The 13,292-nt window shown below is 40.9% G+C and overlaps 1 protein-coding gene across 3 annotated transcripts in view; it reads left to right on the plus strand.

The window, feature by feature from the left end:
• The window catches only part of RERE (arginine-glutamic acid dipeptide repeats), a 426,362-nt gene that overhangs the window by 279,068 nt on the left and 134,002 nt on the right, over positions 1-13,292 (plus strand). The window contains exon 1 of one of the 3 annotated variants that reach the window (XM_046025771.1): positions 11,086-11,186. The exons of the other annotated variants lie outside the window; for them this stretch is intronic. Within the exon in view, the coding sequence (XP_045881727.1) occupies positions 11,161-11,186 (26 nt within the window). The 5' untranslated portion in view covers positions 11,086-11,160. Of the gene's footprint in view, positions 1-11,085; positions 11,187-13,292 lie in introns of those variants that run through there. 3 annotated transcript variants of the gene reach the window in all.

Consider the following 13,292-nt stretch of genomic DNA (forward strand, 5'->3'; position numbering starts at 1 on the left):
ATAGAGTCGGGGACGTCATTGCTCAGACACTTCTGAGGTGTCACATCGTCCACGGTATATGGCTATAGTACCTTTCTAAATCAAAACATTCTGAATTCTAAAGATCTTCTGACCCTTAAGATCTTTGATAAGGGATGGTGATACTGTATTCTTGCTAGCCATGATATTTAAGGAACAAAACATACTTGAGTAAAAAATTTGGTGAGTAAAATAAAACATAGGGACATGGCTGCTTTCATCTGCTTACTGTCCTTCGTTGATTTTTATTTACCCAGTATCTCATATGCCATTTAATCTGACTTCCTGATCTTTCTGTTAAGACTGATTCTCTTGGACCCAGGCAGCCCGGATTCTGATTCTGGGCTGTCACTTCCTCCTTGCGTCCAGGGCTAAGGCTACTACTTCCTGGACTTTGTTTCTACTTCAGTGAAGTGGGGGTCGCACAAGCTACCCTGTAGGTTACTTGTGTAAACGGTCAGATTGTTTTCCCTTTGCTTTTTGAGAACTGCAAAAAGAATTAAAAATTTGGTTGAAAAATATCTAAGTTTTTTTTTTTTAAACCCCATAAAATGTTAAGTCTAAAAGCAAAAAATAAAGTACTTCCCAAGATGTCTTGATTCTTCTGATCAAGTAGATCATTAACCATCTGGTTGAGTGTGTTGACATATGGAAGTCTGAGCACTGGAGATTTTTGACTCTGCTTTGAATATTGATTATAAAATTCTTTTTGAAAATAATACACTTGTTAAAAATGAAAGATAAATTTCTTGCTGCTAATGAAACTGACATAACAGTTATAATGAATATGTAAGTGGTATTAATGTGAAACAGTACATTTCTATGGTCAGAATATTTCAATGAAAAATTTAAGAGACCGAAAATTGAAAAAAATTTTTTTTTCAAGATTTTATTTATTTGAGAGAGAGAAGACAGAAGCAGGGAGAGCAGCAGGGGGAGAGGGAGGAGCAGGCTCTCTCAGTGCAGGGCTCCATCCCAGGACCAGGGGATCATGACCAGAGCTGAAGGGAGATGATTAACTGACTGAGCCACCCAGGTGCCCTGAAAAAGATTTTTTTTTATTGAGAAGGAGATCTGAACTTTTTATAGTAAATGAACCTGCCCCCTATATAGCATGTTGGCCTCATTGAATTTTTGGATGTCCTTTTCCCATCTTCCTTACTATCCCCTCACACGCAGCAGCTTCAGCCTATTGGCCAGTATCAGCATACTTTCTGGGTTTCTGTTTCATTCCTTTGAAAAGTTCTAAACATCTTGCCTCAGGCCAGTGAGTTAGGAGGGGAAGGAATGGAAGGGAGTAATGGTGGATTCTCAGGAGGAGTGAAGGATTTTGTAGTGGCGGTGAAAAAAGATTCCTTTACCTTTACGTTGCGAAACACAGATTTTCCCAGGAGCCAGTCCATTTGTTTCCCTTTGCCAGATCAAGAGTTCTTTAAGTCACTGAAGTGCATGTCAGGCTAGTGAAGAGAACATATAAAATGCAGCATTTTGTATTGATGGTCACTGATCTGTTGCTTCTCCCCAACTCCCAGCCCTACTGCCTTATAAAAGTGTTGTTGATCTCTTCACAGACTTGCTCTGTAGCATGAAACATCTGATTGTATTTCTTGTTTTCGCTTTGTGAAAATGAGTCTTCTCTTGCTAGTCAGATTGAAAACAGTTTTTGTTGAGAGCTCAGATCCCATCCAGGAGAGAATGTCAGTGATCAGTCCCCTGTGCCTTCTCCGCTTTTCTTCTTCTAAGGAGTTTTTGTTTTTATTTATTTTGAAGATTTTATTTATTTATTTGACAGAGAGAGAAAGTGAGAGAAGGAACACAAGCAGGGGGAGTGGGAGAGGGAGAAGCAGGCTTCCTGTTGAGCAGAGAGCCCAGTGTGGGGCTCAATCCCGGGACCCTGGGATCCTGACCTGAGCCGAAGGCAGACGCTTAACAACTGAGCCACCCAGGCACCCCTTTCTGAGGAGTTTTTAGAGCCGTATTGAAGCTGAAGGATTATTGCCATTATCTTTAGCAGCAATCATAAACCGAGACACTTGCAAGGACTTGAAAGTAATCTCTCCCCAATTGATAGTGGCCATAATGTTACTAATAACAGTTATGGTTAGTGAGGCCTACTGTGCCCAGCACTACTCTGAGTTTTACTTGTGCAGTTCATTGATTTCACTTGGGTTTGAAGCAGCCTCAGGCTTACAGAAGGCTTGCAGGGGTAATAGAAGACTTCTTCTACCTGAACCATTTCAAAGTACGCCATTGCCAGGAGGCTGCACCACTCTCTTCCTTGGGGTATTCCTTGTGAGCAGGGGCATTTTCTTCCACAACCACGAGACAGTCCTCTGGCTCGAGAGATTCACGTTCAGATGTTGCCGTGGCATTGCAGACCCCACTCAGATTTTAGTAGTTTTCCTAATAAAGACTTTTATAGTAAAAGGAGCCAGTTTGATGGATTCAGTTGTCTTAACAGCTGTTCAGTCAGTCTGGAACAGTTGCTCAGTCTTCCTTTCACTTTATGACCTTGGTACTTTTGAAGATTATAGGATGTTTTGTAGACCATCTCTCAGTTTACATTTATGATGTTTCCTCATTAGATTTAGATCATGTATCCTGTATCCTTGACAGGGATAGCGCAGAAGTCATGTCTTCTTTTTTTCTGCATCCTATCATAATTTGTCTCATGTTGGTAATGTTGACTTTAATCGGTTGAATAAGGTGCTTTTTTTTTTTTTTTGAATAAGGTGCTCTTTGCCAGACTGTGCAATTATAGAATTTTTCTTTCTCCCCCGTCCTTTTTTTAAAAGGTTTTACTTATTTATTTGACAGAGAGAGATCACAAGTAGACAGAGAGGCAGGCAGAGAGAGAGGGGGAAGCAGGCTCCCTGCTCGATGCGGGGCTGGATTCCAGGACCCTGAGATCATGACCTGGGCTGAAGGCAGAGGCCCAACCCACTGAGCCACCCAGGTGCCCCTCTCTTTTTCCTTTTCTAATTAATGACCATTTTGTGGAAGGTTGCTTTGAGACTGTGTGTGTAGATAGCCTCTTCCCATGAAAACTTTCATTTATTTATTTATTTACACTAGGTGGATTAATGGCTTCCTATTTTATTCAGTTGTTTATATAATCTCTTACCATTATTACTCGTTTTTATGACAAATTGTCCTAGATTTTGGAGAATGATACTTGGGTGTGGTCATTACTTTGTATCACTACTGTCAGGCCTCTGAGTAAACAGCTAGTTTGCCTCCGGTGGGGGAGAGGGAGAGAATGCAAACTTTCACATCTGAATATCTGTATCAGTGTGTGTCCATGCATTCATACCCAATTCTTCACATCTAATCCAATACCAAAGGTTTCCTGCTAGTTTTTTCCTTATTTGTAATTTTCATCTTTAAGAGTGAGAAACCTTATTTCATAATCCTTAATATTTTTACTTCAGTTTCCTGTCACTGACTTTGCTCTCTCCCCCACATGGATAGGTTTTGGTATCTTGAACTGTATCTTTAGTAGATTTAGCTTCTGGTATTTCCTAAAGTATGACCTCAAAGAATCAAATTTGTAACATCTTCTTTTCAGGACCCAGGGGACAACAACTACTACTTGGAGCAGTGAATGCTTACTCTGTGCTTTATTGTTCAGTTCCCATAAAAGCTCAGTGAGGTTTTCATTACCTTTATTTTACAAATGAGAAAACTGGCATTATATTAAAGAATTGCCTAAGGCATACAGTTACTGAACGGGAATCCCTGGGCCTATTTGACTCAAAGTCTGTGCTCTGAACATTGATGATTTTATCATAGATTGACTCGTATACAACCTCAGTTTCTTCTGGCTGTGTTGGAAAATAACTTGAAGCATTCCAATGAAGAGAAAAATATGTGCGCACTGGAGAGTAACTTGACAAATACAAAAGTTAAAGAAGCAGACTGAGATGAAGATAATTGTATAATCCATGTTTGTGTTTTTCCCCTTCAGTTTACATCTGCATGCATGTGTGTATAGGTGTGTGTGTGTGTGTTGAGATCATGATTAAAATAGTGTTTACACATAATTTACATATGATTATGCATTCCTTTATTCATTTTCTTTTATTATGAACATAGTACCATGTCATTAAACATTTTACACAAGCATCTGTAATGAACACTTTATCTATGATCATGTGGATGTCTCATAATTATCTGTTCCCATCTTGTCCAACATTTATGGTTTTCCAGTATTCAGTTATTCTAAATAACATCGTGACCATCTTTTTTCAACATAAATCTTTATACTTCAGTAATAATCTAGATCTCCTTTATTTCAGTTAATTTGGATTCCAGACATTTCAAAATCTGTTTCTGGTTCAGTAAAGTTGTCTTTTCCATTCATCATAGCTCATGGTGTTTGTGTAGCTGTTGAGGACAAGAAGCTAGAGCTGGGTATAAAAAATTTTTGTTTGCTTTTCCTCTGCCATCACATTTGAACTCTCACAAGGTTTATGTCAGATGGCAAATGTTGGAAACGGTTGAGAGTGCATGTGTATTTGGAAATGCAGCCCTACTGAGGATATAAGAACTTTAATCAGATAGGACAAAAAATCAGATTTGATAATTTCAAAAATGCTTTGCCAGTAAACATCTACCAGTGTCGAATAAAATATAACAGAACTTCTAAATGCAGAGCCCGAACTTGTAGGAATTAAGAGAAACTGTTAAGTAAAGTATTAAACTGAATCCTTCATCAGCCCATGATGAAAGGAGATTGGGATAGTTACTGTCTACTTAACCAAAGGGTCTTGCCTTTAACACCCACCAGGTATAGGAGATGGAGTCTTGATCTCAGGGGGTTAATGAATTGGAACTGAGAGCCCTCTATCAAGTCAGGGCCATCAAAGTTCTGTTCATCAGTGAAAGGGTCAGCTAGGTGATAGATCCAGAATTAGAGGAAAATGATAGCAAAACCTATTTGGGACTGGTACTCTAAGCACAGAAAAGAAGAAGAGGGAGGAATAGAGGGAGAATTTCCCTTATAACTAATAACTTTGGGCTTTGTCCCCTATGACAGTTGGGACATGAATTTGCATTCTTGAAAAATAGAGAACTCTAGACTGAGAAGACAATGTAAAAATTGGTCTTGGGTCATTGAGCCTCCAAGAGGCATACTCTCATTCAAGAACTTGTAGGATACCTGCAGATAATATATCTTTGAGTGCCAAATGCACTGTTAAAAATCACAGAATGTTGGAAGAAACCATGTGCATCAACTTGAGTTGACATACGCCTGAGAACTTCAATGCTAGAACTATCAGAGACAATATAACCGACTGAAACAAAATAGGACCTTTATTTCCCTCTCACGTAAGCAGAGTTTGAGAAGAAGCAATCCTAGGTGTGTGGGGGGCTCCAGCATCACCAGGAACCTATCCTTAACTTCAATTTTTACCTCGTACTCAAGGTGTCAGGGGAATGGTAGCTGTGACACCCAGATTTCACGCTGGTAGAAGGAGGAAGTAGGAAAAAAAAATGCATGCCTTCTTCCTTTAAAGGCATTTTCATAATTTGTGCTAGACATTTCCTTTTCTTCTCATTAGACAAATAATAAAAAAAAATTTTTTGCTTTATAGGTAAATTCTACCAGTATTCGAGGGAACAGAGAGAGATGGTGTAGGTTCCCTGAGTCATTTTATGAAGCCAGTTAAACTTTTGTACCAAAACCAGATTAAAAAGTAAAATTTATAGGTCAGTTTTACTTAGGAACATGCATGTAAGATGTTTAATTAAAATAATAGAAAATGGAATCTGGCAAAGCATGAAAAATCTACTTACCTAAATTCAGTTTATAGAACACTTCCCAAATTGGGTTTATGGCTATTAATATAGCTTACCACTTTAACATGATGAAGAAGAACTATATACACATCTTGATGTTGAGAAAACAGTTGTTGAACGTCAACAGCTAGTCCATGTTGGGGGCGGGAACTCTTACCAAAGTAACTGTAGAATAAAACTGCCCTCTTGTGACTGAAAAAACAGAAATCTACAATAAGCACTATACTTAAAGGCAGAGTGTTAGAAGTATCCCTCTAATTTCAGAAAAAAATTGGAATCCCATGTCCATTAAGACATGAAAATGTGTGAGAATTGGGGATGAAGAAGTGAACCTTTGATAATACGGTATAATAGTTTTTGCCATAGAGACTCTGAGAATGCATGTGAACAGATAGTTTTAGAACTGCTAGGATAAACCAGTATGTTTGTTGGAAATCGGAGCGGTCTGTATAACACTCAGCTCCATGTTCACAACATGAGGGACAGTTAGAAAATAAAATTAAAACATGCTGTTTCTAAATGCTTCCCTTCTCTTGATATGAAGCTAGTACTAATTAAAAGTCAAATAGAGGGGCGCCTGGGTGGCTCAGTGGGTTAGGCCTCTGCCTTCGGCTGAGGTCATGATCTCAGGGTCCTGGGATCGAGCCCTGCATCGGGCTCTCTGCTCAGCGGGGAGCCTGCTTTCCCCCTCTCTCTCTGTCTGCCTCTCTGCCTCCTTGTGATCTCTGTCTGTCAAAAAAAAAAAAAAGTCAAATAGAGTATTTTTTTTTTCCAACAAGTGTTTTTCTCTAGAGTTGCCTGGAGGTTAACTTTTTGTTGCTGCTTTTGCTTTACAGTTTGTTGCTAGTAAATTAAACATTTTAAACATTTTTCTATTTCTAGTAAGTAAAAAACTCTTTAAAATAGAACCTAGGAAACTTGCATGTTATAGTTCCTTATATTTGAGAAACAAATTTTCTGCTTATGAAAAACTATGACTGAACAAAATGGTTTTTCAGTCAGTTTTTATATAATAAGCCTTTTTAATTTTAGAAAGAACCCATTAATGTAGTATATTCATTTTACCCTCTAAGCTCCCCTTTAATCTATTAAAAAATGTTAATCCTTCAACTCTTGTCTACTAAGGGATGAATCGGAGGAGAGAGGGAATTCTAAGATCAGAAGACAGTGTAGGAGTACTTGGGATCACAGGACTTTAGGGAAGACCTAGCATTAGAGGCCACAGAAGGAAGTACATGGGCAGCCTCTGTGTAAGTTGTGTGTGCCTATCCCTGCAGGCAGCCAGCTGGCAGGGAAGTGTGGCAGGAATGAGGTCTAGGGGGGAGAGTCAACAGCAGTAAGTAGACATCTAGTGGTCAGGACAACTGGAGAAATCAAAGCTCAGGTCTCAGGGGCTTGGAAGTACCGAGTAGAGTCAAAGGGTTGTCCTCAGTGTAAGATAGGACTTGCTCAATGGAAACAGAGCCCATTTCTAGAATTGGAATTTATGTTAAAATGGCCCACTGGCTTACTTAATTACCGAATCACTAGGTTTCAGGGCTCCTCGATTTCTCTGAGGAGAGCTGACCTCAGAGTCTGAGGTTGGATTGAACTCAGTTGGGTGTTAAGTGATTCGTTCTGGGGGTTAACAGCACCGCGGAAGCAGATAGCCTGGCAGGTCACTTGTTGCCAGTCATGTGTCCCGTCTTCAGACTCCGTGAGGACTGATGATTGAAGGCTAACTAATATAAGTAGGTGTCTTTGTGTGTGTGTGTGTGTGTGTGTGTCATTTTAAGTATTTTATGTATATAACTCAAGAGTTACAATGTCACGATGTCACGTGTAACTCCTATACGTATCTTTCACCCAGGTTACCAGTTGTTACCACTTTGTAATATTTGCTTGATTAAATTATCTTACTGATTTTATTTTGTATATTATATATCTTCCTAAATTTATTACAGATTTGCCTTATTATTTCTGTTTTTGCTGAGTTATTCTCTGTATTAACCTTCTTTGCTTCATTGTTCTGTTCTCCTTCCCTGAACTGTTTAGGAATGAGGTGGAGCATCAAGCTTCTCCCCAAGTATTTCAGTGTGTCTTTCTCAAGAACAAGGACATTCTCTTATGTAATCATGATATGGCTAGCAAAATCAGGAAGGGTGACATTGATATAATACCGTTTCATCTAATACAGTCCATATTTAGGTTTTGCTAGTTTTTCTAATATTGACCTTCAGGGTGATTTCTCCCCGTGATCATGCATTGGCATTTAGTTGTTTGATCTTTCTAATACACCTTGCTTCTCTTTGTTTTCACAACATGTCTCTTAGCTTTTTTTTCTTTTGTCATGGCATTAACATTTTTGAAGAGTTAGAAGTCAGTTTTGTTGAATATCCTTCAGTTTGGGTTTGTTTGATGTTTCCTCATTGTTAGATTTAGGTTTTGTAAGTTCTGCCAGGGAATGACTATCTTAAGTGTTATTTTGCCATTCTCAGTGTATCAGATTTTTTTTTTTTTTTTTTGAGGTACAAAAGAAGAGATTTGGATAGTTCCAGTAAAGATGATTTTGAGGGGCGCCTGGGTGGCTCAGTGGGTTAAGGCCTCTGCCTTCGGCTCAGGTCATGATCCCAGGGTCCTGGGATCGAGCCCCACATCAGGCTCTCTGCTCCGCAGGGAGCCTGCTTCCTCCTCTCTCTGCCTGCCTCTCTGCCTACTTGTGATCTCTCTCTCTGTCAAATAAATAAAATTAAAAAAAAAAAAAAAAGATGATTTTGATACTGTCCTTGCCCCCAAAATGCTTATCATCTTTTTAAGAGAGGTGAGGCACCCCAGGAAGAGCTGACATGAGTTAGGGGGCGGCAAGAGGAGAATGACGTTCTCTGAGGTTTCCCAGCTGCTCCCAGTAGGGAGGTCTCTCCAGAGAGTTTCTGGCTGGGCTTCTGGGTGAGTGGGTGAATTCTGCACATGCACGGTGAGCTGAGCCCTGGAGTGTGCCTCCACTGAGAGACAGGGCGGGGGTTCTGTCCAGGTGGCTTGGGGAGGCAGCTGTGAGGTGAGTGTCAGGAAAGACAGCCAAGAGGGTGTTGAAAGAGGCTGTGGCCATCACGGAACCCAGTATTCAGAGAAAAGGTTGTAGGGTTTTGGTGGCTTGCCCATAGTGTCACTCAGGCTGTTTGGTGGGGTCAAAATTATAGTTTACACTTCTTGAATTGCTATCATAATAACCACTAATTTTATGCTATATTTCATGGAACAGCTCTTGTAGTTTTTCAGACTAATGATGAGTTTATTCAATTATTATTTTATGTTTATTTCTCCAACAGAGCATTTTCTATGTGATTTGGTAGTTTTGAGAAACGCACTTTTGAAGGAAATACTTTGTATTTGTGCTGTTTGGCTTCTAGGCGATTCAGTTGCTTTTGTTTTAGAGAGTCTTTTTCTTCAGACTGTTTTTGGTCTCACATGTCTGTGGACATGTTGTTTGTACTAATAAGGAAAGTGATCTTCTAAGCTGTGGATCCTTGCTTCAGGTGCTGGGTCAAAAGCAAAACTTCTTTAAGTGTATTTGACATTTCTTGTATGAATTACATTTTCAGTACGATGAGAGTTTTTTAATCATAGTCTCAGAATTTAGTTTATTTGATAGCAAAAACAGGAGTACTAAAGAAATGGAATGGATCCTATATTTATTTTAGGGATCTTGAGGACGCAGAGCACTCTTAAGCAGGTTTTTAATTTCTTCACACTCTGTTATATTTGTGGGAAACACAATTAGCACTGCTCTTTCCTACTCTGTCTTATCCTTTATACATTTTTGGGAGTTTCATGGTCTAATTTTCCTTTTTTAATTGTAACTAAATAATCATGCATGGAAAACTGTGCTTGCGTACACATCCCAAACTAGGCTGTCTTACATGGCTGACAGCCCACTTTGCCTTTTGTTGGAGGTGGAGGTTGTGGGAAGAGGCATAAAGTGTGTTTCTAAAGATTTTAACAGAAAATGTCTTGGCCGGTGCTGTGGACAATATGAATACTTCACAGCACTCAGTATGACTGACACGGCATGGTCTTGCTGATGTGGCTTTAGAAATATTTTCTGACTAAATTTCAAATGAATTTAGCTTCATGGTCAGTGCTATAAAGAATTGCCTTGGGGCGCCTGGGTGGCTCAGTCGGTTAAGCATCTGCCTTTGGCTCAGATCATGATCCCAGCGTCCTGGGATGGAGCCCTTCGTCCAGCTCCCTGCCCAGTGGGGAGCCTGCTTCTCCCTCTCCCTCTGCTGCTTCCCTTGCTTGTGCACTTACTCTCTCTCTCTCTCTGTGTCAAATTAATAAATAAAATCTTTAAAAAAAAAAAAAAGGAGTTGCCTCTAATTCTGAATCATGAAATCTCAGATGAGATTTTTAGATGCATGAGTGTTTGTGGCATGGTGTTCCTTGACCTCTTGATTTGAACTCTCCTGCCCTTGTTAGGATGAGAAGTGCATTTTTCGAGCTAGACATGCCTGACTGGATTAGTGTTTTCTTTGAGAAATGTTTTTATTTATTATTCAGGCAATTTTCAGAGCTTCTTATTTAAGAGAGGTTAAGCTCTTTGCATAGAATAAAGTGTTCTTTAGATATTCTGCTTTTCTACCGTCTGCACTGCGTTTGGAGCAGTGACAATACCCAGAACTCCGCAGCTTTGCCAGAATTGTTTGTGTGGCCTTTTCCCAAATGTTTACAGAGTTTTCAAAACGAAATTTGTGGGGTTGTTTCCCTTAAGAAGCTACTGCTGTGTTTGTAAATGTGCTGTCGTTTCTGTTCATTCATCCTGTGTATGGTCATTCATATCTGTATCTTTTGATTTTATTCCTTCTTGAAGATACTGCTATATAAAATCATAGTTTACCCCCCCCCCCCAAGACAAAACTTGCTGTTGTCTTGTCAGAGCAGGGCTGTTCTCTAAAGCCTCTCGACGGATGGTGTGGCTTGCTGAGTTCCCGGGTGTTGGCTGTCTCGGATCCCCTTTCTAAGGCCCCACTTCCCTGCACACTAGCTTGGTATGCAGGGAGAAGCTGCAGAGTCTGTTGGCTGGGCTTTATTTACGGAAACAGCAGGGTTGAGATTGATTGCGTTGAGAGACAGTGTATGGATGAGGGAGGGTCACAGCACATGCTCAGTCCTGTCAGAGTGAGGGGGAAGTTTCTGCGTTCTGCGTGAAGGCTTAGGTCATAGCACAAGCTCAGTGAAAGCTCTCTGAGGTCTCTCAGACTGCATGTGCCTCCATTTTGAGTTGTTAGAGCAGAAAAGGGCAGAGTTTTACCAGTAAGTAGAGGTTCAGGGCTACAGCTAGACTCACCAGAGCCTCTGTTAGTCATGGATGAGCCATTCAGCCCCTGCAGGTAGGCTATCTTCCTCTGGCCTCACCGAAACAGTGATGGTTTTTGCTGCTCTTTCTCACTTCTCAAGATGTTTATGAATCATTTCATCATTCATAGTGCATGTTCCTACGAGCCTTTAATTCAGCCCTGGCTGGCCATGTAGGTGGTGTTGGGAAGCGTGAAATCAGCTAAGAATGGGGTCTGCCCGGAGATGCATTAAGCAAACGGAGACATTGTGGATCCCAGCTATCCCTGTCCCTTTCCCCTTTCCCCTTTCCCTTTGCCTTTCCTCTCCGGGTATAGCTTTAACCCGAGTCCTGCATGGGTGCCTGATGCTGAGCTTGTTTGCCTTCAAGCACCTGCAGAACAAACGTGCAGGCTGCTCCGTTGCCGTGTGGCTGGCAGGGAATGCCTGGGCCCCGCAGCAGCTCTGTTTGGGCGTTTTAGGAAGGGTGGTAGGTGGGCAGCTATTGGTTGCTTTGAAGGTGGGTGGAACTTGTTTTGATTGAGAGCCTGTTTGCCAGAGCAAATTATGTTTCTTGTGATCTGTTTCTGAAGTCTGAAGATGAAATAGAGAATATGACATATACAGGAAGTAGTTGTGGACCCTGGTCGCAGCGTTATCACCTTAAAATGTTTTTGTTGTTTTTTTTTTTTTTAAAGAGAAGTGAAAGGTTATGTCACATCAATTTCTGTTGTTTCAAAAGGAAACAATCCATTTTCAGAGTTTATGGGAAATGACAATTAAGAAAAAAATTGTATGCAGTGACATTTGAGATAGAAGTTAAGGTTCCAGGTAGTTTATTTATTTTGTTTGTTTTAGCAGAAGATGGCATTTGTGCTGTATATGGATTTGGTTGTGGGACTGATATGTTCTGTAGGAGAGGAGTGAGGGGAGGAGTTGATGCCGGAGAAGGTGGAAGCACTGAGCAGGCTGGGTTCCGTGCCCGCTGCTTGATGGGCCCAGCACTAGCCTTTTTCTTGTGGCGGAGTCACACTTTTTGTGTGTCCTGTTCGTAGCCAGGCCTCAGACGGGTGGCTCTTACTCTGGGTGACGTAGGGAGCCAGTCATAATGCTCAGGGTTAGGGCAAGTTCAGTTCTTACCCAAGTATATGGGAAGTGAAGTTGGTGAATTTTATTAGTTGTTACTCTCTGTTTTCTCTCCCCTTTTATCTTCTGATGAAAGCTGGAAAAAATTTTGAAGTGACAGTTAAGTTTTGTGTATTTGTGAGGTTGGAAGTGGAGGCACGTGATGTGGAGGAATGTGCAGCTGAAAAGTGCTCATAGGATAGTGAGGAAATGGATGGGACATCGGTGATTTGGGGAGGGATTCTGAGCATAAGCTCTTCATTGTTTAATGTGAATGTGGAACTTGTCTCTATCACTCCATTTCGATGGAATACTCTTCCTTTCTGCTTTTCTCTTTTCAGTCTAAAATTACCATCTCTCCAGACAAGAGGATCTGGGCCCAGAGGCACTTAACACTCCAGACTTGTTTCAGAAAATCCTCATTCGAGTCAGGACAGTACTTGTCCAGAAAACAGTTGTGGACGGCCTTTCTTTTGTAGTGCCTTCACTTCTTCAACTTTTTTTATATTTACCAAAGTGGACTAAGAAGCTCTGGGCAGTTTCCTCCTGCTGGTCCGGCTGTCCGGCCCGGCCCAGTACGGATGCGCACTTGTGAGCTTGTATGTGGTCACCTGTCTCGGTGGTGAGGACTTGCAGTGGCCGGTGCTGGCTGTGTAGAGTCAGATCTCTGTGTTTCAGATCGGGTGAAGTAAGTCACAAGAGCTGTTCCCTGTGTATTTTCCCAAGACTGGGAAAATATTTTTGGAATGTTATTTGTTGACCAGCTGTCTCTTGTTCGGGGGCTTCTGTGCTTGTCTGGTGGTGGTAGAGGTAAGGAACAGTACATGGGAGGTTATTCTCTTGGCTGGGGAAGTTGTCCAGGGTCTTCACAGCTTGGACATTGGAAAGATGCTTATTAGTTTCATTTTGGCTTATCACTCCCTTCCTGTTGTACCTCAGAGTATCAGGAAATGTTGGTGAATACCGACAGCCTATGTTTCCAGAAGAACATAGAAGTGAAAGTTCACTAGTCATCTAAATAGTATCCTTTATTAGCT

This window comes from Meles meles, chromosome 1 (genome assembly GCF_922984935.1).
Source record: "Meles meles chromosome 1, mMelMel3.1 paternal haplotype, whole genome shotgun sequence".
Lineage (NCBI taxonomy): Eukaryota > Metazoa > Chordata > Mammalia > Carnivora > Mustelidae > Meles > Meles meles.